This window comes from Hypomesus nipponensis, chromosome 17 (genome assembly GCF_054491055.1).
Source record: "Hypomesus nipponensis isolate SF chromosome 17, ASM5449105v1, whole genome shotgun sequence".
Classification (NCBI taxonomy): domain Eukaryota; kingdom Metazoa; phylum Chordata; class Actinopteri; order Osmeriformes; family Osmeridae; genus Hypomesus; species Hypomesus nipponensis.
Genome location: NC_140377.1, coordinates 9,904,043 through 9,930,280, shown reverse-complemented (window position 1 = coordinate 9,930,280; position 26,238 = coordinate 9,904,043). Strand labels below are relative to the sequence as shown.

At 50.4% G+C, this 26,238-nt stretch overlaps 2 protein-coding genes and 1 long non-coding RNA gene across 12 annotated transcripts in view; 1 reads left to right on the top strand and 2 right to left on the bottom strand.

Moving 5' to 3' along the window:
- Positions 1-291: 291 nt before the first annotated feature.
- Positions 292-15,283, bottom strand: iqck (IQ motif containing K). The gene is made up of 9 exons (XM_084676567.1): positions 14,963-15,283; positions 14,729-14,862; positions 14,514-14,646; positions 14,279-14,376; positions 13,935-13,987; positions 13,385-13,462; positions 13,005-13,089; positions 4,801-4,915; positions 292-1,065 (listed from the first exon to the last, which is right to left on the bottom strand). Exons 1-9 carry the CDS (start codon positions 15,012-15,014, stop codon positions 785-787), a joined length of 1,029 nt encoding a protein of 342 aa, XP_084532693.1. The 5' UTR covers positions 15,015-15,283; the 3' UTR covers positions 292-784.
- Positions 15,284-15,400: 117 nt separating this feature from the next.
- Positions 15,401-26,238, bottom strand: part of sun1b (Sad1 and UNC84 domain containing 1b) — a 27,104-nt gene continuing 16,266 nt past the window's right edge. For 6 of the 10 annotated variants that reach the window (XM_084678922.1, XM_084678926.1, XM_084678918.1 and 3 more), the window contains 19 exons: positions 25,787-26,038; positions 25,373-25,507; positions 24,438-24,563; positions 23,828-23,908; positions 22,845-22,955; positions 22,474-22,593; positions 22,144-22,237; positions 21,673-21,731; positions 21,155-21,345; positions 20,733-21,011; positions 20,447-20,539; positions 20,040-20,200; positions 19,660-19,804; positions 18,933-19,274; positions 18,726-18,810; positions 18,147-18,262; positions 17,831-17,998; positions 17,616-17,708; positions 15,401-17,477 (listed from right to left, as the gene is read on the bottom strand). In XM_084678922.1, the coding sequence (XP_084535048.1) occupies positions 17,361-17,477; positions 17,616-17,708; positions 17,831-17,998; positions 18,147-18,262; positions 18,726-18,810; positions 18,933-19,274; positions 19,660-19,804; positions 20,040-20,200; positions 20,447-20,539; positions 20,733-21,011; positions 21,155-21,345; positions 21,673-21,731; positions 22,144-22,237; positions 22,474-22,593; positions 22,845-22,955; positions 23,828-23,908; positions 24,438-24,563; positions 25,373-25,507; positions 25,787-26,038 (2,768 nt within the window). In that variant the 3' untranslated portion in view covers positions 15,401-17,360. The remainder of the gene's footprint in view (positions 17,478-17,615; positions 17,709-17,830; positions 17,999-18,146; positions 18,263-18,725; positions 18,811-18,932; positions 19,275-19,659; positions 19,805-20,039; positions 20,201-20,446; positions 20,540-20,732; positions 21,012-21,154; positions 21,346-21,672; positions 21,732-22,143; positions 22,238-22,473; positions 22,594-22,844; positions 22,956-23,827; positions 23,909-24,437; positions 24,564-25,372; positions 25,508-25,786; positions 26,039-26,238) is intronic. The other 4 variants (XM_084678923.1, XM_084678924.1, XM_084678925.1 and 1 more) reach the window with 4 other exon arrangements.
- LOC146253454 (uncharacterized) lies at positions 23,632-26,187 on the top strand. Its single transcript, XR_014731956.1, has 3 exons — positions 23,632-24,566; positions 25,238-25,523; positions 25,816-26,187. It is a non-coding gene; the product is annotated as an uncharacterized LOC146253454 (long non-coding RNA).

The window sequence follows — 26,238 nt, the reverse complement described above, 5'->3', positions numbered from 1 at the left end:
GAGAATGCTTGGTGATCTCAGCCTAACCCCGTGGCAGCTGTCTCCCGGGGCGTCCAATTACCTCCCCAGTAAGATAACATCACGAGGGTGAGGCACCGTGACAGGATTGGTCCAGACACCTGTCCGTCGAGATAGCCCACCACGATGAACTGTCACAGGCTCAAAGAGCAAGAGGGTGGTACAGGTGAGTCTTTCAAGCAACAAAGAAATGCCCAGAACTCTAGCCACTCCTAGTCATTGACAGGCAGTTTGAACCCAGGAAAGAAGAGAGAAGAGCTTAGATTTGTGTTTTTCCAAGTATTTTATTACTGCTATACATCAAACACACACTGTCATATGATCTTTCACTCCTCACCCCCTTCCCCCTACCATGAACAGGATCATTCTGTTTCCTGGCTGTATGGACACAAGCCTGGGTATATAAAGCTAGCCTCTGCATTCCCCTCACTCTTGCTTTTCTCTGGAAATTAATCCTGTTTTCAGTGGAAATGTTCAAATGATTTTCATGGGCAGAAGAACAATTGCCCTGTTCATGGAAGGGGAAATGACAGATAACGGAAATGTTTTTGTAGTTTGTTTTTTTTTACTCATGAAGGAGGAAAGCGCTAAGAGGTCAAATCAATGAGGTGTGTGTGTAACAATGATCTCAAAAATTATCCGTGAGGCAAACACGATCACATTGAATGAGCATGCGCGTGCACGTGCACAAGGGTCTTTGTGTGCGCGCGCGTCTTCGTAGGACTCGCTCCAACAACGCCAGCCTGCCCTCCACAGTGCATAACTCCTATGTGGGTGGAGGCAGGGGGCCGCCCCCCAGCAGTGAGGGGGACATAGCAGCCAGCGCTGGGCCTGGGTGCTGGGGCAGCACCAGGGAGCTGGTCTTGAGGGACGGGGCCAGGTCTGAGCCCTGCAGGCTGGGGGTCAGAGACTCCGAGCTCTCGGAGCTCCACTGCAGGGTGGGGGTGAGGCCCGGGGTGGGCTGGGGGGACGGTGAAACCACCTGGATGGACACCCCCGAGGTGCCAGGTTGGGGGGACTGGGAGAGGTTGGCGAAGGCCGAGTTCACTGGAGAAGGGGGAGGGAAACGCGTACACACAAATACACAAACACACACACACACACACAGGGGTATGAGTCACACACACACACGTAGACACACAGGGGTATGCGTCACTCACACATATGTGTCATGAGCAGGTTCCCCGCCCACAACACAGGAACAACACTAACAAAGACAGACAAAACAGAGTGGAGGCCGGCCCACTGGTTTGGGGGAGGTGGGGGCGGCTGGGCAGCTGGAGGACTATTGTGTGGCCCCTGGTCCCAAACAATAGACATGACATCAGGGATGTGAAGCCATGTTGAATAGAGGCCTATATCTGACCATTTACAACACAGAGAGAGAGAGAGAGAGAGAGAGAGAGAGAGAGAGAGAGAGAGAGAGAGAGAGAGAGAGAGAGAGAGAGAGAGAGAGAGAGAGAGAGAGAGAGAGAGAGAGAGAGAGAGAGAACGGGAATAGGAAAGGGGTAGAAAGAGGAGGTGGAACAGGAGAGCATTATGCAGGGAAGGGGAGCACAGGAGATGAGGTAGACATGGTGAAGAAGGAGAGGGAACCGAAGAACCCTGCTCCTCCAACCACCATCTTTAACAGATCTGCACTGATCTTATTTGACCCCGTACCATTTTGGGGGATAATTGAGTTTATAATATCATTCAATTATTTGACTTTCTATAAGATATGATATCCTGAGTTTTGCAAAAATCTAATGACTTACTAGATGGTATAGCCTGTATTTCTTGAGACAAATATAGATTTCTGAAACTGTAAAAGAAAAGTATTTGACCATGTGTTACGGGTCACGGGTAACGAAGGAGTTGATTTAGCTGAGCTACAGCGTCTCATCAATCTCCACTCAGCATATGCAGTAAACACCCCCTCCCTTCACCCCCCCCCCTCCTGACACACACACACTCCTCACACTCATTCTCCTTACACACACTCTGACACACACACACACACCCCTTACGCTTACACACACTCTCCTGACACACACCCCGCACACACACTCTCCTGACACACATTCTCCTCAAACACACACACATCTACACACGCTCTCCTATCACACACTCCCACACACCCCTCACACCCTCCCCCACCCTTCCCCCTAGATGTCACACTGCGTTCAAGGACACTGACTCCCCGAGTGATTGACGGTCTGACGAAGAGTGCACCTGTCTAACCAGGCTGACCCTCGACCCTACACGGCCCACATGCTGTTGTGGCGTCTGACTAGCCGAGCCCAGACCGCCACGTAAATCCTCTCCAATGCATCGTCCCTGCTTCCCCTCCTCGCCACTGGTCTGATACGCCGAGGCGGGATGGGTGAAAAGTGTGTCTCAACTGAGCTGTCACTCATCCAGTAATTGTCGGATCGGTGATTATTTCCAGGAAGGGAGGGATGGGTCATTTGCCGGGACATTTGAACTGGGCCAGGGGTACTCCATGAGCCTTGTCATGATCCTGCTGTTACCTGTGACCTCCGCTCTACTCAGGGTTCACAGAGTCAGGTGCGGAGGTTGGACTGTGAGCACTGTTGGGTGTGGTGGTTTGGAACGGTGGCCCATCAGGTCAAATGAGATGCAGGGCGCTACACCATGTTATAGATTGTGGTTGGAGAAGGGCTCTCTCCTTCCTCTCCTTCCCTCTCTCACCTTCTGTCCCCGTGTCTCCTGCTCTCCCCCCGCGTGATCCTGCTCTCTGATTGGCTGTTGGGTGTTCCATCAGATGACAGCTCCTCCTCCCCACCACCACCACCCACTCTCTCTATCTCGCTCCCTCTCTCCCCTTCTCTCTCCGTCCTAGGCTCTGGGTCATTTGTCTCTCTGTCCACTGTGTGCTGCGCTCGGCTCATTACCCCCAAAACAACAACAACGGGCAAAAACTAGCAAACAAACTGCAACTTCAGCACCCACACCCTAGCAAGGTCTCTCTCTCTCCCTCTCTCCCTCTCTCCCTCTCTCCCTCTCTCCCTCTCTCCCTCCCTCCCTCCCTCCCTCCCTCCCTCCCTCCGTCTGTCTCTTGCTCTTCACTGCCGTCTGCACACCATAGGAAATCCTCACAATTTCAATCTCAATATGAAATCCCCCACCACCACCACCCCCACCACCAGCTCCAGTGGTGAGCTTAGGCAACATGTCCATTGAGTTTCCATTAAAAGGAGCAGCGGCGTGGTCAGGTGTGTGTGACCCCCCCCCCCCCCCCCCCCCCCAGGGCCCCTGTTAGAATGTCAGGTCAGCAGCAGCGGCAGAGCTCATGTCGTCATGTGGGATGCCCCCCCCCCCGCTCTGCAGCCACTCTGCCGGTGGCTTTTGTTGTCGGGAATGTGAGTTCCCACTCAATGGGGAAAAGACCTGGATGTGCGCGAGGGGGGGGGGGGGGGGAGGCTGGGTGTCTCAAACAAAGATATGGTCAGAGTGTGGCTGTTGATGTGCATGGCCTTCCGAACATGGCTTTGTCTCCAATTTGAATGTCGTATGTTTGAGCACGTATGTGTGTAGGGGTTTCCTATGGATGTGTTTTTGTGTCTGTCTGCAAAGAGTCTTCTAGTGGTGTCTTCAGGATGCACTGTTCTTTGTGTCTGGAGGTCCCATGGTGCGTGTATGGGTTAGGGATTGGATGTGTTTGTGTGCCGGTGCGTGCTTGCGTGCCAGTACGTGTGTGTGTTTGTGTGTGTCAAGGACAACAAGGCCCTGGCGTTCTCACAGGAATGCCCAGTTACTCAGGGCTCTCTGGACTTGATCCTGCATACCCAGCTGCTCAATACTATCATGACACACGCACGCACACATACACACACACATTATACCACCCCCCTGCCCGTGGCCATTTTCTCTCTAGCGTCCTTCCTATCTCCTTCTTCCCCATCTCCCATCCTCTCTCTCTTTCTCTTAAGACCTGTCCTCTCCCCCACTCTCATCTCATCCCTTCCCCTTGGTTCTGTACACGCACCCTGAGCCCTGAAGATATTCTCTTTCTCTCCTTCACTTCCTATCTCTCTCTCTCTCTCTCTCTCTCTCTCTCTCTCTCTCTCTCTCTCTCTCTCTCTCTCTCTCTCTCTCTCTCTTTCTCTTAAGACCTGTCCTCTCCCCCACTCTCATCTCATCCCTTCCCCTTGGTTCTGTACACGCACCCTGAGCCCTGCAGACATTCTAGTTCTCTCCTTCACTTCCTATCTCTCTCTCTCTCTCTCTCTCTCTCTCTCTCTCTCTCTCTCTCTCTCGCTCTCTCTCGCTCTCTCTCTCTCTCTCTCTCTCTCTCTCTCTCTCTCTCTCTCTCTCTCTCTCGCTCTCTCGCTCTCTCTCTCTCTCTCGCTCTCTCTCTCTCTCTCTCTCTCTCTCTCTCTCTCTCTCTCTCTCTCTCTGTCTCTCTTTCCTGGCCTGATTACCGCCCTCTCTGTCATTGGTTTCAGCCTCCTCATCTCCTGTCTTCCACTTCAAAGCCTTGCTTTGTTGCATGCATACTGTGAGTGTGGATGCGGGTGTATATACGCATGCATGTGTGTATTTGTGTGCGTGCGTGTGTGTCAGTATAATATGTGTGTGTGTATGCTAGTCTGTATGTGTGTTTGTGTGTGAGTGCTTGTGTGTGTGTGTGTGTGTGTGTGTTTGTGTTGGGGTCCTGCCTCCTATGTTATCAGGAGATGTGGAAAACAGGGGGAGGTTCAAGATCAATGGTGTTTTGTGGCCAAAGAGCTTGAGGCCTGCCACTTAATGATATGTGTGTGTGTGTGTGTGCCTCACCTCGGTTTTCCTGGCGTGTCCAGAACTCTTGGACCTTCTTTGAGATGTCACGGTTCTCCTCCCTCAGCTCCCACTGCCACTTGCGCAACTCTTGCACATCTTCACGGACTCGGACCTTCACACACACACACACACACACACACAAGCACACACACATACAAGCACACACATACGCACACACAGGCAGGCACACAGTCAAACACATAGACAAATCATGGCCACAACTGGCACAATCAATTGTAATGACTTTACCGCTTGCTAAATCTATCAATTTGAAGCTTAGGGGATCATCTACTGGTGTTTGAACTGCTGTGTGCCTGGGTGTGGTGACTGCTTCCTGTACAGGAGGGGGGGGGGGGGACACAGGAACTGAAACACTCCTGGATGGGGATGGATGGATGAATGAGTAAATGGAGTGTGTGTGTGTAAATACTGTTCCTTTATCTCTCATGCACACCAAGAGGCGCGAGGTAGATGGATGTAGAGAGAGAAAGAGGCGCTTTTTGTGCGAAAGGAAACCCCTGTTCCAGCCCAGTGTGTCTGTGTGGTCTCCGAGCTTTCAAAGAGGTTACAAAGAGCTGAAGAGAGAATGTCCCTGAACTCTCTCTCTCCCATCCCCCCCTCCCCTCCTCTCCCACCCCTCCCCTTCCTCCTCTTCTCAACTCCAACTTGGCCTTCTTTCTCAGACCCTTCTCCCCCCATTCCTCCTCCTCCTCCCCAGATCTCAATTCTTCTCCACTCCTCCTCCTCCATTCACTGCTCCCTGTTCTCTTTCTCTTCCCACCCCCTCCTCTCTCCTCCCTCTTACGTTCTTGTTCTCCCCCTCCATCTCTCTACTGTTCCATATTCTTGAGCTGCCCTCAAACCCCCCCCCTCCGTCCCTGCCTCCCTCTCTTTCCTCCTCTACCCCTGTTTCTTTCTTTATTACCACCACCCGCCCCCCCCCCCCCAGCTCTTTCCTTCTTAGTGCATGGCGACAGTACAGTAGCAGCTTGCGTCGCATTTAGCCGTGTGTGTGCGTTTGTGCATCTGAAAGTGGGCCTGTTACATAAGCTGTGGCATGGGGGTGGTGATGATGTTGGGGAGAGGGGGGGTGGGGGGGGGGGGCGAGGGGAGGGCGATGGTTAATTCAGTGGGTGTCAGAATGGCGAATCAGCCTTCTCTGCTAACGGGAGATAGCATAGAGATGAAAATGATGGGGGGGGGGCATGTGTGATTGTGTGGGAGAAATAAAGAGAGAGAGAGAGAGAGAGAGAGAGAGAGAGAGAGAGAGAGAGTCTGTGCATCCGTGTGTGTATGTTGCCATTAAAGTGAGGGGCTGGGTTGAGTGTGTGTGTGCGCGTGTTTTGATGCCTGTCTGTCTGTGTAGATCACTGCAGCTAGTTAGAGATGGTGAGGGGTGTGTTGTGGCCTAAAAAAGTGCTCTGATTCTGTCTAGCACTGCCAACACTGTTCCCTGTGTGTGTGTGTGTGTGTGTGTGTGTGCGTGTGCGCGCGTGTGTGCACACGTGAGTTTTTCAACACATGGTTATAGGGGAGGCAGTTTTTTCTGTTTCATTATTAGGGTGTCTTTGATAACGATCTTTTGGCTATGCACAGCCTTTTGTGTGTGTTGATGCCCACGTGAGTTTGGGTGTGTGTTTTAGTTCCATGTGAGGGAGTTCTCTGTGCCTGTGTGTGAAGGGGGGGCATTTAAAACGTGATGATATCAATCAGGAATGTGTCAAACACACGCACGGACGCACGCACACACACAAACACAAACACATACCGTGTACAGTACATACTACACACAGGCTATATATACAGCTCTGGAAAAAATTGAGAGTGGCTTATTATATTTTACCTTTCCGTTCCCCACTCAAAACTGTCCTTCTAAACTTTTCTTTTTACGAAAGAAAAAAGGTGCAGCGCAGTGGGGGCTGGTCAATAGAGGGCGCTAGGGCGCCGCCCTCCCCGGTGAAAAGTTTTTTAGATTTTAGTTTTTCATGTAATATATTTTCTAAACAATAACTACTCATTTTAAGCATGACTGTGTTAACAATACACAAAGTGTTGTGTGTATATATACTAAAATTCTGTTTTGTACGGTGGCCCTGAAGTGCAAAACACAACGGCAAATAGCAAAACACAACGGCAAATGGTAAAACACAACGGCTAATAGGAAAACACAACAGCAAATAGTAAACACAACGGCAAATAGGAAAACACAACGGCGAATAGGAAAACACAACGGCAAATAGGAAAACACAATGGCAAATAGGAAAACACAATGGCAAATAGGAAAATGCAATGGCAAATAAATAAACGGCGAATAGGAAAACGTTGTGTTTTCCTATTCACCGTTGTGTTTTCCTATTTGCCGTTGTGTCTTCAAGACAAGTTCCTTATGTTGTCATTATCGCCGATAAAAAGTAAATACTGTTAGGAAGCATATGTTTGTAGGTAACGAACAATAGACTTAGCTAGTTTCGCCGTTCTATGCACAGTTGTAGCCTTGTAAACACTCGTCACTAGAATGGCCATTACTTTAAAAGAAAAGATCATATTTCAAATCTGTCTGCTGTTCTACATTGCCCACACAATTATGTATATATTTATGATTTATAATCATATACATATTTACATCATTAGAAAGCCCTACATATTGTCTTCAAAATTGTATAAACATTTCAGGTATATTATTTGAAACAGTCTGCATATTCAGGCAAGAAAGTGTTGAGCAGCTTACACACTGCCCCGACAAACGGCAACATTCTACAACAAATTTGCGTTAACGCCAACAAACACCAACAGTCGAGTCAGTGTCGGCCAGCAGTTTGTGTTTGTTGGTCATTGTCTGGTACTGTCGGGAGAGTTCACCATGTTCAGGCGGATCGGGTGAAGTTGTTGAATGTCTGACCAAACACACACACCCCTTACGCAATTAATACAATTAATAATAAGTATGCAGAATAACGATAGTGTTTTTGCTTGCAGCAAACACAATAATAATACACAGAGGTTTCTCCCACGATTGGTAAGCTACAACAGAAAGGCCTGGCTGGATGCAGTCATGTCAATGCCTTATTTTGCTTCCCGTGCTTGCTTTTTATAACATTCTGTACAGATACAGCATGGACTGTTACAGGAGTTAAGGACATTAACCATTTATCTGAGGAAACAAAACAAGTGCACAAAAGCACACAAGGAGAATACAATCAAGCTAGCCATGCTAGGCAGAGACAATCGCTATGCAACTGGACGATAGTCACCGGATTGAGGTGAGGAGAAACAACGAAGAAGTGGATAAGAACAGGCACGTTCTATCAAAGATAATTGATTGTGTTAAATTCATTTAAATAAATCCTTAATATTTAGTTTTAACAGTAATAGTTGTGTTTCCTAATAATACCAGTGAGAGTGGCTCAAGTGCCCAGATGTCTGTGGTTTTCCATATTTCTGAACTGAGTGTAATGATATTTATAGTCCACAAATGTGGACATTTGCCTATATGTGTGCATTCATTACAAAATTACTATTTCACAGAGAACTCGTATCATGCAGTTTGTGTTCAATTATATTTGGATGGTTACCGAATTGACTGAATATTTCACAGCCCCACCTAGAATAATTTTCAACAGCCGCCACTGGTGCAGTGGTCTCTCTAAACAAAATCCAGAGCTGTATATGCAGCAATGGCAGACACAGTAGAAACCGCAGAGAAAAACTCAATCCTGTTTACTCCCTGCTGACATTTTTACTCGAACTGAGCAACAGTCCTTACAGTCAGCCCGGAGGAAAGGCACACCGACACACGTCACACGTCCACATCCATACAGACACAAGCCTTTCAAGCCTTCCCTCTATCAAGCTGTCTGTGTGAGAAAGAGCCCCCCCCCCCCCCGTTACTGGAGAGGAGCAGCTGGATAGGAGAGGCAGGCAGGAAGGAGGAGAGACAGGCATGAGGAGAGACGTGCAGGCACCAGGAGAGACAGGCATGAGGAGACGCAGGCAGGAGGAGAAACAGGCAGGAAGACAGGCAGGCTGCAGGAGAGACAGGCAGGCAGAAACGAGGAGAGACAGGCAGGCTGCAGGAGAGACAGGCAGGCAGAAACGAGGAGAGACAGGCAGGCAGAAACGAGGAGAGACAGGCAGGCAGCAGGAGAGACTGGCAGGCAGGCAGGTATGAGGAGAGACAGGCAGGTGGGAGGAGAGACAGGCAGGTGAGAGGAGAGACAGGCAGGTGAGAGGAGAGACAGGCAGGTGAGAGGAGAGACAGGCAGGAAGAGAGGCAGGCTGCAGGCTCCACAAGTTCCCCCAACCCCCAGAGCAGACAAGACCTACCCAGGGAGGGGGAGGTGTGGAGGGGGAGAGAGAGGTCCAGACAGAGCCTCTTGCCAGATAAGTTCCAGAAAAGCCTAGCATTAGACCTATATCACGACCTCAACCCCCCCCCCCCCCCTTCCTGTCACTGTGTAAGGTCTGTCCATTGCACAAGGATAGGGAACACAGAGAGGTTGCAGTTGTGAGCATCCTGACTCTCTCGCTTGTTCATACATCCCACCATGAGGAGGTCTAAGGTGAGTCAACTAGCAGCCCTCAAATCACTCAGCTGGAATCAGAGACCCAGTCCTGCCCCGGTTGGAATAACCAGCTTGCAGCCTCGCTTGAGTTCAGCTGGGTCTGTGTGCATGATTGTGTGTGTGCATGATTGTGGATGTGTGAGTGTGGGTATGTGTGTGCCCAAGCTGTCAGTACATGCCAGGGTTAGTACAGGTCCATTTCCTGGCCCATATCGAATATATGTTTGACATGTATGTGGATCATAAAGCAGCCTTAGTCCTAGCAGTACAGTGAGACCAGGAATTGCCCTGGGAATGCCTGATGGAAAGGGTGGGTTTTCAACGGGGTTAGGTTGGTCCTGTTTGGCCTTGAAGGGGCCCAAACACAACCAGGCACCGGGCACACCTGTACTCTGGCCAAGACATGTCTGTGGGCTAAGCGTGTGAGTGTACAGAGTGTGTGCGGGCGTGTGAACGGATCATGTCGGATCTCAGTGCGTGCGACCTGGATGTGTGAATCCAGTGTGCCTGGACCCAGTGTGTGTGAGCTGGCTTTGTGAGAAACATGAGGGTGTAAACCTCGAGGCACTGAAGAGCGGGTCGTCAATTTCCTCTCGCCAGCGGGGAGTAAACAGAGCAGAAAACAGTGGCGTCCATCTATCTATTACCATAAAAGCCTCCTCTCATTCCCTTCTTGGCCTCACACTCAAACCCCATCGACTGTTTCATTAGCAACACTATTTATGCCTCTACCAGTATCGCTCTCGTTCTGACTCCACCTCACCAGCCCCTCAACACCCCCACGCCTGGGTAGGGGGAGGTACGGTAGGGCCAGGTGTGGTAGGGTAAGGTATTATAGGGCTAAGTGTGGTAGAGTAAGGTATGGTAGGCTAAGTGTGGTAGAGTAAGGTATGGTAGGCTAAGTGTGGTAGAGTAAGGTATGGTAGGCTAAGTGTGGTAGAGTAAGGTATGGTAGGCTAAGTGTGGTAGAGTAAGGTATGGTAGGCTAAGTCTGATAGAGTATGGTGGTAGAGTAAGGTATTATAGGGCTAAGTATGGTAGAGTAAGGTATGGTAGGCTAAGTGTGGTAGAGTAAGGTATGGTAGGCTAAGTGTGGTAGACTATGGTATGGTAGGTTAAGTGTGGTAGAGTAAGGTATGGTAGGCCAAGTGTGGTAGAGTAAGGTATGGTCGGCTAAGTGTGATAGGGTATGGTGGTAGGCTAAGTGTGGTAGAGTAAGGTATGGTCGGCTAAGTGTGATAGTGTATGGTGGTAGGCTAAGTGTGGTAGAGTAAGGCATGATAGGGTTAAGTGTGGTAGAGTAAGGTATGGTCGGCTAAGTGTGATAGTGTATGGTGGTAGGCTAAGTGTGGTAGAGTAAGGCATGATAGGGTTAAGTGTGGTAGAGTAAGGTATGGTCGGCTAAGTGTGATAGTGTATGGTGGTAGGCTAAGTGTGGTAGAGTAAGGCATGATAGGGTTAAGTGTGGTAGAGTAAGGTATGGTCGGCTAAGTGTGATAGGGTATGGTGGTAGGCTAAGTGTGGTAGAGTAAGGCATGATAGGGTTAAGTGTGGTAGAGTAAGGTATGGTCGGCTAAGTGTGATAGGGTATGGTGGTAGGCTAAGTGTGGTAGAGTAAGGCATGATAGGGTTAAGTGTGGTAGAGTAAGGTATGGTAGGGCTGTTGGTACTATTCTGTGGGACAGTTTACTACATAGAAAACCTATTAATGGATTATACTATGGAGGGAGTTAGGGAACAGTAGTGAGGGTAAAGTAGATTATGTAATGTGTTTAGACGTAGCATCCCTTTATAGGAGTATCTGAGGGGCTTAGGGAAACTGACGTTGACTGTGGAGAGATAAAGCCTCTCGATGCAGCGACATATGTGACGGTCTGATGTTTACTGATCATGCCTATTCCACTTTGTTCTCAGTGGAGAAAAACAGAGATGGGGGGGGGAGGCTACCCTTGAGGAAAATACTCAGGAGTACACAGATGCACGTGCACAAACGCGCAAACTTCCTCACACACACTCCTCCTCTGCAGTCGGCGCTGCGTCAGACGCGTTACATAACTGCTTGGCGTGAAAGAGAGGGAGAGGGGGAGAGGAGAGAGAAGAGAGGAGGTCGGGGAAGAACAGGGGGAAAAAGGAGGATATCGAAAGAGAGGAACAAGAGCCAGGAAGAGGATGACGGATAAAGGCTGGAGGTAAGGTAAGAGCCGGTGAAGGAGAGGTAAATGGTATTGACGTTTACTGCAGAGCCAGTAACATGCTGTTTACGTCCTAGGGAACACACACACACACTGTTATTCTGTACTGTGATGCCTGATGCAGAGCATCAGAACACTCCAGAACTTTCTCTTCCTGTCTCTATCCCTCTCAGGTTCACAGTCCAGTGTTTGTGGGTGTCCTGTCCTGGTCTCTGCTCAGCTGGCTGGATGGTTAGATGGCTGAACTGCTCAAAAGCCCAAAGGTAACAAACCAGCTATGACACACTTCACTGGTCTTCGGCTTTCTGACGTCCTCACACAGACTGACCTCACTGACCCTCGGGCTCCACCAGCTTCTACCTCAGCCTCTACCGCCCCTGTGGCCCCAGATTCTACAGAATCTGTCATGTCTTGCCAAACACACAAACGTGTTCCCCTCATCCTCAATGTCACAGACCCCGGCTTGCACAATCTCTCCACAAACACGATTCACAGTGTTCCTAATTCTCTTTTCAAAGAGCCAATTCAAAGCCTATTTGTTTGTTTTTTATTCCTTCCCCCTGTGCTCCTTCTCTCCGCTCGCAATCCCCCAACCGCCTCGAGGGAAAAGAGAATGCAGTGGCATCTCTCACCCTGCTGAATTGCACACTGTAAACACTGAGGACTAGGAGCCTAAATACCGCCATCTGCTGCTAGAAGACCGACTTGCACCGGGACACTGCAGAATAAAATTGAGACGCATTGCTGCCCCCTAGTGGCAGGTGTGGTCACATTGCAAACCGAAGGCGATCTTTTCGCCTCAGTGATTCTTTCATGTCACTTGCTCAGAACAAGATTGGACATGACAACACAGCTGGCGTATTCGGAGCTCGTTGTGATACATGAGCGCTAGCTTTTCGGCTGGTTTTCCCACGCCATGACGGAAGGAGTTAAGAGGCATTTTTTGTGTAGTCACAAACAGGGGGGAAAAAATCATGCCGTCTCTTAACACCAGAGACAGACTATTCTGAAGAACGTCGTCTGGGGAAGCTACCGCTGACTACTGTTGCCTCTGGTTGTGTCTGTGCACGAGTTGTCTGTGCGTCTATATTTAGCATAAACTCGACTAGCCTAATGGAACATTACACTCCATAACACCCACACAGGAAGAAATTAAGCGGATGATATAATCACAGTCCTTAATGAAAATATAGCCCATCATGAAAGAGCTAGGTTTTCCAACCCAATGGGATTATACAATATACCTACATCCATGACCCTAGCCCCAGCCCCTGCACTGTGCTTTGGCCGCTGTATGACAAGCACAAACACACTTAAACACGCCCACCTACTCATGCACTCAATCGCCCAATCAAACCAATCATAAACACATATATGCAGATAAGCAGAAACAAAGGGGCTCTCTTTGTAGAATAACATGGGTAACATTTGTTTTGTCCTCCTTCACCTTGTATCCTCGCCAGAAAGACTGAATGAGCAGAGCAGCCTCTTGGTCGGACAACAGCAGGGACAGAGGGATGGGAGGCCGGGGGCTGGAGAGAGGGACAGAGAGATAGACTAGTGGGTGACTCACCTCGGCTTGTAAGGACAAGGAGGAACACAGCTCTCCAGGGGACTAACATGAATGTGTGTGTGTGTGTGTACGTGTACATGTGCTGCAGCCTACGTGTAAGACTGCATTCATGTGATGATATCATGTGGGAATGCACATGTCTGTATTGTTGAGCATCTGTGTATCCAGGGCATCCTGTGGGGCATGCATACACACTCTGCTACAATCTGACAACCTGTGAGGTCACACAAATAAAGGAGTGCACTGAGACTCACTGTATGCTGAGCCAGTCCTTGACAAAGGGGATGTCATGGAAGTCCACCGGCTTCTGCCCCTGCCTACTGGGGTTATGGCTATCCATGAGGAGCGTGTGTGTGTGTGTGTGTGTGTGTGTGTGTGTGTGTGTGTGTGTGTGTGCGTGCGTGTAAGAGACAGAGGCACAGTGTGTGTGTGAAAGAGAGGCAAAGTGTGTGTGCGAGAGAGGCAGAGTGTGTGTGCAAGAGAGAGGCAGAGTGTGTGTGTGTGAGAGAGGTAGAGAGTGTGTGTATGTGTGTGTAAGAGAGAAAGGGGCAGCGGTGAGGGAGACAGAGAATGAAAGAAACAACAACAAAATGCCATGAGAACAATCACAGACAAAGTCATTTAGCTGCTTTCCACCGAAACTGCCCTGACCCATTACATAACTCCAGTTCATATTTAGTAAATGACACAGTCGAATTGTAAAGGCTTAGCACTCAACATTGGATAAAGGGACGACAAGCAGGAGAGTCCTATCATTTGATGAGATTAAATCAAAGTAGGGATATGGACATGGCTGTTACTCACTTGTACAGCCATTGAGTCAAGAAGTCACAGGCATTAAAGGCTGTTCTCTTCCTCTGAAACAGACCGAAGGATATACAATTCAGTTTGAGCAGTAATACCGTTGTTGTCAACTACAACACACGACAGGCTACATTACTATGCTGTACTAATTATACTGTAGTGTATTATGTGGACATGGACGACTTCAAACTGCATCCAAACAATGTGCAGGGATAGGTCATAGGTGTGGGAGGTTTATGATGTGAGGCCCATGTAATGTTGCTGGCCTGAACGCCCAGTAAAATATTAGTGGACTGATTGAACCTGAGTCAGACTACTGTGTTGTGTTGAGTTATGTGTTGGACCTCCAGACAGTGTTGTCTCTGGGCCTCTCTCAGCATGGCCTCCAGTCCAGGCAGAAGCACAGGCATCACAGCCTTCTCCAAAAAACTGGTTACAGGGTCTGACACACAGGCAAATACATGGACATTGCATTTGAGCACGCAGACACATACAAAGATATGAACGAATATGATATGTACGATTATCTAAGTATTACGACTATAGAGGGCTGGAAAGTCTACGGTAAATAGAACTCACTTTGAGGAAGTTGAGAAGTGGAAGGGGCAGACTGAGAGGGTGACGGACGTTTGTCCAGGACAGAGTATCCAGCAAGTGCTGGGTGGCACAGCAGGGGGTCGACATGTTGAAGCGCCTCATCATCCACAGCAACCTATAACCATAAACAAATGACTGTGTTTGTCTCTCTCTCAATTCGGAATTCGTAGGCTATACTGTAAATTAGCTAACGTCACCTTAGCTGCCATGAGCCCGTAGAAGACTGGGTTGTGCTTGCTAGCGCTGTATTGGGAGACATGAGTGCTCACGGAACTAGTGTCAGTCCATGATGACACCGCTTTGGGTGGTCTGAGTTGCTCCGTTTCGTATTCTGTAACGTTTACTCTGCATCAAATGTGGTCCACGATACCATATTACGTAAAGACCATACTTGGTCATCACTTACTGTAGTTTGTTTATATTTATCTTACCATCACACACTTGCTGCCACAATGATTTCTTCGCACCGATGATTTTAGCCATTTTCTGCAGCCGTTGCTAAGAACGCATTGGTTGTTAAGGAAGCACTTTTTCAACACTGTTTACAGCGACTAGAATGACCCGAATGATTGGATGAAACATAGTTTCTCTAATACTGGCTTTACTATCTTGGTCGTGCCTATCTTATTATCTTCTCACACGTTTAATAAAATACACTTTGTGCATATAAATACAAATACTAGAAATGGGGTTTTGTGGAGATTAAAAAAAATGTTGTGAATCGCGTTCAAAATGTTTATGTAATTCCCATATCCGGTGCTAGAGGGCAGTACCGTCTGCGACTATTGAATAAACACCGTTGGGTGTCGTAGTGAATTAGTATTATTTATCGCTTGTTTTAAGACGATCTCCAATAATTAAGACTGGAATAAAAAAGCAAAACGGTCTTTATTAAGTAAAATGTCACATGCATCAAAAGCTCTCAAAATTAAAGTCTTTATTGGAATATTTTCCGTAGCAGTTAATTGACAGCAGCAACAAAAATAAAAAAAAACTTATCTAAAACGTTTTACTGTTCCAAGATGGTTCCAAAATGCACTGAAAATCATTTGACAAAAATACATTGCACCAAGTCCTACCTTGCAGTAACTGAATGTCTTAAAAAATAAATAGTCAACACATTTTTGTACATCTAGACTTCCAGGTCTGGTCAACAAACAAAATGTATAACCTCTCTTTTCTCTTTTACCACAAATTGTGAGGACTTGAGTGCAGCACACAAGTCGTAACAGTGCAACCTTTGTGATTCTAAATGGAACAGTTTAAAAGTAAAACCCCCAAATTATACACATATAATGAGTAATAACAATGATAATAGAAATAATAACATGATCATAGCAACAGTCATAGTAATGAGGGGTGTAGCTACTCTTACTGTATAGCAACACTGATAAAAGCAAGTTCTTCTTTTTTTAAAGGACCAAATATTAACAATTAAATATACAGATTACATTCCAGTGGGGGGGAATCTGGGATGAAGGAGGCAGCCCTAAGGAGGACATTACACTGCTTAGGAGCCATGCCATTGGCTGCCAGAGTCTGCGGTGTGCACTGCAGTCTCACAGGGTTGAACTCTGTCATGAGATGTGTGCAGCAGTTAACCCCAACCTATCCCACAGCTTATGAATCGTGGTGCCGTGTGAAAAGTTGAGCTGACAAGACGCCTGCATCTCAAGTTTGGATTCATCCCGTAGCAGTATAGGAACTCAACTTTTCTTTCCTATTTCTGCTGAGTTGCCGCGGCGTCTCAATGTGCTCTAGTCGTGGCATGGTTTAGGTTCTGCGGCGCAGAATCTGTGGCCGATCTGTAGCAGGGAGAAGGCGTGGAGCATCCCCGGAACACATTCCAAGTCCTGCCCTGTCCGTGTATAGCGTGACGGCAGGCTCTAGAAAACAGAGCGTTGTGACGGTGACTGTGTGGATGCAGACTGTCGTGTGTGTGTGTGTGTGTGTGTAGGGGGGGGTTCGCCTTGTTGCTGAGCACACAGGCCGGGTTTAAGCAGTCCTTCCATGTAGGGTGTCGGATCTTAGCACGCGGACGTGGCCCTGTGGAGGCCCAGTCGCGGCTGCAGAGATGAGTAGCTTTGAATGCACGGAGAGAGAGGGAGAACGAGAGAGAGAAAAGGAGAACGAGAGAAAGAAAGAGAGAACGATAGAGAGAGAAAGGGATTGGGAGAGAGAGAGAAAGGGATTGGGAGAGAGAGAGAGAGAGAGAGAGAGAGAGAGAGAGTGGTAGGCCCGAGCAGAGTCCCAGGCCTCAGTTCTGTGGCTTTGATCCTTATAATGAAAACGGAGACACAAAAGGCTATGTGAAAATGTCTGTTGAATACCTCTCGTGGTGATAACACAAACCAAACACAAAAACACAAGAGGGAGGAGTGATGATGGAAAAAAAAGAAAGAACACGATCTGCCTTTGTAAGGTTCCACGCCAGGCTATAGAAGCTGGAGGGGGGGGGAGGAGTGATTTGTCAGCTGCACACCTCCAGGGTTTCAGTGCAAGAGCCATGGGGTATAAGAAGAGGGTCAGGGAACTGTAGTCTTCTTGATCACATTCCTCCTCCATATCTGACATTCCGTTAGTCATTCTGTGATTCTTTCGGTACCGAGTAAAAAAAAAAAACATCTTCTGTCATGATTCCCTCTGGACACATTCTATAAAAACAACATTCACCCTCGAAGACCCGCAGTTATATAAAAAAAGGTTCTTTCATTTTCCCCAGCCCCCTTGGTATTTGTAGAAAAAAAGAGTCCTGTGGCGTTATGTGCAGATACCAGGGGCCCTGTGGGGTGATATGTCTGTGTACGATGAAACCGAGGCGGCCTCCTCTCATTGGACGCGGGGCTCTCCGTGGACCCGGACGCGGTAGAGGCAGGTGTATTCTGGGTGGCCCCAGTTAGTCAGCACCCGCACCTCGATGATCTGGAAAGCCTTGTCGTTTTTCTCCTGCAGAGCGGGGATGGAGGACACATCTCAAATCACCGACATGTGTGAGATATTATGGAGACCCTTCTGTGTGCGAGATGTCGAGGTAGTTCTATGTGTGTGTGTGTGTGTAGCAAGTGAGAGTGTGTGTGTGTTTACCATGACTGGGAAGGTCTGCAGTGAGTCCCCGTCATCCTGGTAGGTGTACTGTCCCAGCAGCTTCCCCTCCTCCTGGTACTCATCGTCCAGACCCTACACACACACACACACACAAGAAACAGAGATCGAAGGTATATTCCGGGAATGGGTACACAGTGTGTGCATCTTCAGTGAGAGAATGGACCGTGTGTGTGTGTGTGTGTGGTGTGTCTTACATAGACGGTGAAGTTGCGTGGGGCGCTGCTGATGTGGCCGGTGGGGGACAGGGCCTTGGGGATGTGCTCCAGGCAGAAGGCTGTGGGCAGGACCTTGAGGGACAGACGGATCACCAGGTAGCCCTGGGAGCCCTTGAACGCCCAGCAGTTCCCTGGGTACACATCAGGCTGGTGCGGGAGGAAGGAGAGGACAACATGTCAGAACGACCAGCCACCAAACAGCGGCGAGATTGTCAGGCCAGCCTGTACCGTTTCGGTGGGGGGATTTCCCACGCCCCGGGGTGATGCGGAGGGCGTGAGGGCGGGCGGGGCTCACCTGGATGACCACGCGTGGCGACTGGGAGAAGTACCAGAGCGGCAGGCCGAACAGGCTCATGAGGGCTGTCTTCGTCTCGTAGGTCTCAGAGCAGCGTGTGCTGAGGATGCTGCCACCTGGACACACAAACACACACACACACACGTATAAGCACCCAAGCAAACACGCACAAACAGACACACCCAGTTGGTATCTGTTGTGATCTATTTAGCCCAGGATGTGGGCTGAACCCCCTTAGCTCTAGCTCGTACACAGGGTTAGGGTTGTACAATGAGCCTCGCCGAGTTCGAGTGCTGATCCGAGATCAGGAGTTAGGGCAGGATAACACGTCTCATCCAAAAAAGCACAACTGATCCTGGTTCAGCTCTCCTCCTCGGGTGGAGTTAATGAAAACAGATCCTAAACTCTGGCCACCTGGAAATTCCTCTCGACTGCCCTGTCAGTGCTGGGGCTAACAGACCAACTATAACACGACCTGTTAGCATTAGCTCTCAGTCAGTACAATGATAGAAAAGTGCACTTAGAAGAGAAGGGGGAAGGGCCTGTTTTAAAGTGGGGTCCATAGTGTAGCCTTCTAACCTCCAGACTCCAGGGCGTAGTCCACCAGGCCTGTTCGATCCTGGGAGTAGAGTTTGAGTGCCTTCTGCACAATCGACTGCACTTGCTGGGGAGAAAAAGTGCAACAAGTTGGGGCATTCTTAAATGAAAGTATGGGCTAGTCCCAAGAGTTATGTTTGATAGAAAAAGCTTCTTTAAAGTGTGCCATGGTGGTCAGGGGCAGCATACCTCCTCAGACAGGCCCTCTCCGGCGGCGGAGTGCTGGACACTCTGGGTGACCGTCTGGGTGATGGCGTGGATCTGGGCCTGGGCCTGGGCCTCCGTCAGAGCCTGGGCCTCGCTTAGCGCCTGGGCCCGGCTCTGCTCCAGCTGCAGGGTCACGTTTCTCAGGATGGCGAGCTCCAGGGAGGCCAGCGAGGCCTGCAGGTCGGCCCCGCGCACGTAGCGCTCTGACAGCCAGGCCAGCAGGGCCTCGGGCACCTCTCCCTGGGCCTGGCCTCCGGGGTAGAACAGAGCCAGGAGCTCCTTCTTGACCTGGGCAGACACCTGAGCTGTCACCTGGGCAGACACCTTGAGGTGAGAGAGAGAGAGATGTTGATGAGGGGCAATCATGGATTCTGTTTGAAAAAATCAGCACAGGAAGTGCAGTGGTAGATTCAACTGGTAGACAGTGCAACAACTGTGTGACGCTGTGATTACGGTGTGATCTATTCATTTCAAAATAAATGTATGACAGATACTATTCATGTAAATGTTGTCTCTTGCCATCCATACACAAAGACACTTTAGATCCAGTTGCTTGTCTCAAGCTCGCATTAGTTCAAATGTAATATGTTAATATGTGTTAATAAGACTTAATAACGGACTAGGGCTTTATTACCCATTAACGCTAATTGCGTGCACCTGGATCTAAAGCGTTACCGCACAAGGATGTAAACAGTCGGTCGTGTCTCACCGTGTCCTGCAGTGTGTCCAGCTGCTCACACTTGCCCTGGCATCCCATCACCCCCTGCAGGTCCTGCCGCACCCGCCCCAGCTCCGCCTCCAGCCGCTGCACCTCTGCCAGCAGGGCATCGTGGGCCTTCTGCTCCACGCCCACACTGCGGGAGAGAGAGGGCTTACAAACAGCCACATGGAGAACGTTCCCGAAAAGTGTTTTCCCCCTCCAATTCGACCTTCTGTCACATCACCCCCCCCCCCCCTTTTCTTTTAGGAGACACCTCGCTCGTCTCTCACAAACTGTCCTTTTTTCTAGTATTTTTTTCCTCACGGAACTGTGAACCGAAGGATGCCCACAGTTCAGAGAGCGTGTTAGCTTAGCATCAGTGCACCCACCTGATAGGAGCTGGGGCTGGTGCCGGGGCTGGGGGTGGTGTGGAGGCCAGGGAGGCCCTCTCCTTCTCCCTCAGCTCCTGCTCTTCCTGCTGCCTTTGCTGCTGCTCCTGGTGCCTCTGCTGCTGCCTCTGCTGCTCCTCCTGCTGCCTCTGCTGAACCCCCTGGCAGGAACAGCGGACCATGAGCTCGAAGAAAGACGTGGACTGCTACAGTTCTCTACCGTGGTGTGGTGTAGTACACAGTATAGCCGTGTACAGTAGTGTAGCGTAGTGCAGTATACGGTAGTGTAGTATAGTGTAGTGCACAGCAATGTTAAGCGGTGCAGTATACAGTAGTGAAGTATGTAGTCGTGTATAGAGTAGTGTAGTGTCGTATATAGTAGTGTAGTGTACAGTAGTGTCGTGTACCTGGGTCTTAACAGCCAGCTGCTGCAGCAGCACCTCCAGCTCTGCCAGCCTGGCTTCCTGACTCTGCTGTCGCTCCCTCTGCTGCTCCTCAGACTGGAGGGAGAGAGGGAGGAAAGAGGGGGAGAGAGAGACAGAAAGAGAGAGACAGAGACACAGGTGTCACCGAACAGCATCTGCACCCATCAGACCCATTCAAAGTGAATGCACGGCACAGCCAGCGGTACAGGCGACATTCCCCCACCTCACCTCCACCCCTCCCCCCTCCAACCCTCCCCAGGACCCCCACCTGTGTCCTGTGGCTGCCCTCTTGCTCCAGCTCTCCCCGGAGCGCGGCCAGCCTATCCTCCAGCAGGCCGGAGACCCAGAGGCCGAGGGCCTCCCGGTCGGTGCGGCTCTCCAGCTGCAGCCTCAGGCCCTGGTAGAGGCCCAGGGCGTCCCCGTGGCGCCGCTCCTGCTCCTGGTCGCCCTGCTGGACCTGTTCCCACAGCACGGCCAGGCGGCGCTCCACGCGCTCCAGGCGCTCCAGGTCCACGCCGCTGACCGCCGCAGCTGAGGGGAGGGCCGGCTGGAGGGGGGAGGGAGGGAGGGAAGGGGTGGAGGTGAGTGTAGCGGAAGAGAGTCGGTAATTTTTTTTTTTTTATGGCTAAAAATGGCGTGAAGTTGAACGTGCAAAGGTTACCACGGCCATGCGCACTCTCTGGCTCTCACCTGTGCCTGGGGGGCAGAGGCCGCGGCGGACTTCTCCAGGGGCACGACGGCGACGGGGGATGGGGGGGTGGAGACGGGGATGGGGACGGAGGCAGGGACCAGGCTGGACAGGTAGGCGAGGGGGGAAGTCAGGTTGAAGGCCGGCAGGAGGGAGAGGAGGGTGGCCCGGGACGGACCCCAGAACCACAGAGCTGAGGAGGAGATCAAAGAGTTCGGGGTTTCATTTCACGCAGAGTGGATTTCTGCAGGTAGAGGGGGGGTGTGGATAGACGACTGCGTAGATGTCGCTCGCCTGCCGTGCGTGGTGGCGGCCTTTAGCATGTGAAAGTGTGTGTGTGTGTGTGAGGAAAGGAGAGCAGATCCATAGAATGGGCAGATGCTGTCTCTGGGAGCCCAGAGACGTGACCTGAATCTGGGACTGGATTTGGATCATACACTGGGGACATGTGCTGGTTAGCAACTCCACTGCCATGTGTCTGATTGATCTGTGTGTTTGTGTTTGAGGGAATCTCACTCACCCAGGATCAGCAGGAGGGGCAAGAGGAACAGGAGCAGCTTCCATAGTTTAGGCAGGCACCTGGGACACAGACACACACACAAATGCCCTCCTTGAGACAAGACGCACACAGACCAGATCCAGTAACCTTTGGGTCCCGAGATGAGGCAAAGCAGATGCAAAATTGAAAAGGTTCAAGTAAATCATTCACTCGGCGCATCCCTCTTGCGCGTGGCATTTAAATAAGTCCGGTCATGACTAAGGCCCCCTCATCGTCTGAAGTTATGACCAACGTCAGACTGCAAACACTAATTCCACTCAACCTGATGTCACTGATGTGAATCCAATAGGCTGCCGTGAAATCTCAACAAATGCAATCAAATAACCCAAAGCCTAAACTAATCCTGGACTAAAACAACAGACTGCCAGTGCAGCAGTGTAGGGATCTGCCTGCGTTTGTGCGCGTGTGTACATGTGTGTGTGTTTGTCTCACCGTGTCAGGATGAAGACGTTCAGGAGAGACATGAAAGACACCAGTTGGTACCATCCTGTCCCCACAAACCACAGCACTCCTCTGCCTGCCTTCCCTGGACCGGAGAGAAGGAGAGGAGGTGAGAAAAGATGACAATAAAAAGTTGTGAGTCTTACATAGTTGACATAAAAGTCACAACAGGGGAGAAGAAGAAAAAAGCTACAGGTGAGAGTAAGAAAGAGAGAGAGCTAGAAAGAGAGAGAGAGCGTTAGAGCAAGAGAGAGAGAGAGAGAGCGAGAGAGAGAGAGAGGTGAGCCCTGGGTGAGGGGTGGTCTCGGTCTGTATGCTAACCTGGAGCAGCCAGGATCATCCACAGCACTGAGAGCAGCTTCTGGGCCAGGCCTGCCACCCCGGACCCCACCACCCTGCCCGCCCTCAACACCCAGTAGCCTGGCTGCAGCAGACAGTAGCCTGGGGTGGAGAGAGGGATGGACACACACACACACACACACATATTGGTACCAAAGACATTCGGACCGAACTCGAGATCAAAAGAAATGTGTCCAGTTAAAAGAACCGACGGGTTCGATTCCCAAAAGGCCCCCCCAGTCGAACTGCATTTAGACATCATGCATCGTGGCTGTGCGGTCATTTGCGAGGTTGGCAGCAGCGCTGGCACCTCCGTACGGTGGGCTCAGTGGGGAGGACAGAAGTGTGTTAACCTGTGTAAGCTAGGAGGCTCCACAGCGCCCCCACCAGGCGGCGGGCCCTGGAGGTGCGTGTGTGGACCACTGTGTGGGTCTCCAGGTGCTGCTTCCCCTTGCAGTCGTCACCTGCGGAACGTTCCCCAGGATGGATGGATGGATGGGTGGGGGGGAAATGATAACAAACACAAAGCAAAGGATGAGTTTATGGACGCATTAAGAAAAGGCAACATGGGTTGCGACGACGACGCAAATTAGGCAATGGGGAAGCGACTCACAAAGTCGGAACCCCAAAAAAGGTGAATGTGACGTAAACCATAAGAATGACACAGGACTGAGTCATGCATTTTTAAAATGGTATCATGTATTCGAATTACTGGAATGTCCCTCGTTTGACAGTGTAAAAAGTCACACACCAAAGGCTAGGCTGCACAGCTGTGTGTGTGTGTGTAAATATTTGGAGACACCCTCCCACCCTCTTTCTTTCTACCACCCCCCCCCCCCCCCCCTTTGTCCCTCCCTCCTGCTGGTGTTCATGTGACACAGCAGTCCCTTGTTCGCAGGGTCTCCTGCTTGACACATTGTGAATTCTGCTCATGGCCATTAGTCATCCCTGACACCAGGGTCACCACAGTCACCCTGGGTGGGCGTGACAGGGACAGCTGGAACTTTCCGGAGCCTGGGACCGTCCCGTGGAAATATTTCAAACGAAACCCTTCATTTCTCCTCTTGCGCTTTCACAATGACGAGCAGATATAAACAAGTGCAGAGTCACTTGACTGGACCACGAGCTCGTCATAGCAGGCAGACTGCTAACTCGTCCACACAGACCTTGTGGACTGGTCCACATACGGCATTCACTTTGTGTCCATCTCTGTCTGTCTGTGTAGGGGATTCGTTCAAAGGGTCTGAGAGGCTTTGTGGGTCTGAGCAGGAGTGTGTGTGCGTGTATGTGTGAGTGTGTGTGTGTGTGTGTGTGAGTGTGCGCGTGGAGGACTTACAAAGGGAGCCGTTCAGACTGAGGTGTCCATCTCCCGTCACCATGTCTTTCACATTCATGCTCCCACAGTAGCTGGAGTGAGCTGGAACGGGAACATTTACATGAATTTACAAGCCAAATCACGACAACACGCGGCGTGGGCTGATTGACAAAAGTTCTCACACGGGTTGGAATCGGCGTCATTTGCACAATGTCACCCAGGTGACGAACAGAGGAGGACAACAATCAAATCGTGTACGAAACAAGACAATTGGAAGGAGAGAATATGAGTGAAAGTGGGGGGGCAGGTTTGAATGGTTGTGTCTGTCGTTCGCTTGAAGAATATGGAGATGACGAGCCGGGAGGAGACAGTTCAATCTGAACAGTTCAAACAGACACACAAGGAGTAAATGTGCCTTCCGCACTGCTGTTCAAACATCCTTTCACACAGATTTGTTCAATCCCAGACGCCTGCATGCGACGACGGAGACACCAGAGAAAAAAAAGCCGGAGAGAAATGGATTTGATTTTGAAGACAAGCAAAGTTCAACAGAAGGACCGGGGTGGACGAACGAGGGGCCGGTCGGAACACGTTGACCCCTGACCTCCGACCCCCAGCCGCCTGCAGGTACCTTTGCCTTCGTAGCCGTTGGCTCTGTAGCCCATCCTGTGCAGGGTGCTCTGCTTGACCAACCACAGACCAGCCACGCTGGAAGACACTGCTCGCCTGGCAGAGTCGCACAGCGACGCCATCAAACCTGGTAACACACCACACCACACCACACGCTCACGGTCAGGCTGGGGAGAGGGCGAGCGCTGGGGGGGGGGGCCCCCGCAACGGCGCCCACGCAAGAAGGTCACATTCTGAAGGCTGGGGAGGAGAGGCGAGTACAATTTGGAGCGCGGAGCGCAAAGAAATGACAATCTCAGACGGAGTGGGGGGGGGGGGGGGGGGAGGGGGGGGGGGGAAGGTAGGGCATGAAAGGGAGCGAGGGGAGGAGAGATGAAAGCATCCCGTTTCGGGAGGCTGGAAAGACAGGTGCGTGGAGGACAGCTTCGGAGAGAAGATTGAGTCTGCAGTGCTTCCGAGATGAGCGACGGAGGGAAAATGACAGCACAAAGGACGTGGAGAGGGAGGACAGTCAGCGGGCCATCCTGCGACAGAACAGAGAACAGACAGACGGACGGACGGACACAGATAGACAGACCGATAGACAAACAGGCTGGAGGAAAGGAAAGATGAGGAGCGCTCCAGATAGGACTTATGAAGTGATGCACTCGAAGGAAGAAAGAACACATCAAAACTGAATGTCAAAGTAGAGAAAGAACACATCAAAACTGAATGTCAAAGTAGAGAAAGAACACATCAAAACTGAATGTCAAAGTAGAGTAAGACAAATGCATATATCATTTATACATATTTGTCTTACAGCTCTACGGCCTTCCCAAGGAAAACCAAGACCCAGTCAGACGAACAGGGTCACGAGAGATCGATGAACATGGGAGGGAGACAAACGGAGGAAGAGTCTCCTTTCAGAGAGCGTGAGGGAAGAATCTTCCCGTCTACCTTTTCCTGGCGGACTGACGGCCTTGGAGGCCAGCCAGAGAAGGTTCTGGAAGAGGAGGGTCACCAGGGAGACGGCAGGGGCCAGGGCCCGTCTGGCGAGGCGCACACAGGCGGCAGACACGGATGCTAGCGCCCCTGGGAGGGAGACACGGTGAGCAGTCAGACAGACGACAGTAGAAGGAACTGTGACTTCTCTTGCCGTGAAGACCCGAGACGGCAACTGGAACATCAGTCACATAACAGACGCACAGACGATATGCAGGGTGGCCCACTGGTCAGTTTGACGTGTTTACAAAGACAGCCATGGCTAACGTGGCTAGCGCTTCAGTGACACAGTAACGTGCGGTAGAATAGTTAGGGAGCGGAGGATGACTGTTTGAGCAACGGGCTGGTGCAGGTAGGGTCTGGTCTCACCTGTCTTGTTCCTGCGACTCTTATCCCAGGAGTAGATGGTTGAGGAGGAGGAGGATGAAGATGAGAGGGCGCCAGCCTGAGCGGAGGAGGAGGAGGCGGTGGTGTGAGTGGTGAGGACCTTTTTCCTGTCAGAGTGGATGGAGCAGTCGTTGCAGATGTAGCCGTTGGCGAGCGCCGTGTGGGTGTGTGAAGCGGCGCTGTGGAGGTCGCCGTTGACCTTTGAGGAGCCATGCTCCGCCCTAGATCTCCTCTCTGGGTGGACATGCATACACACACACACGTAAATATATACACACACACACACACACACAATACAAATAAAAACAGATTTTTTTTTACAAAATGACTACAAAATATTATTCTTCAGTCAATGAATCAAGTAAAATTTAAATGTTTCAAAACGTAGTCAAAATACGTTTATTTTCGAAAAGGTTCATGGACAAAAAAACGTG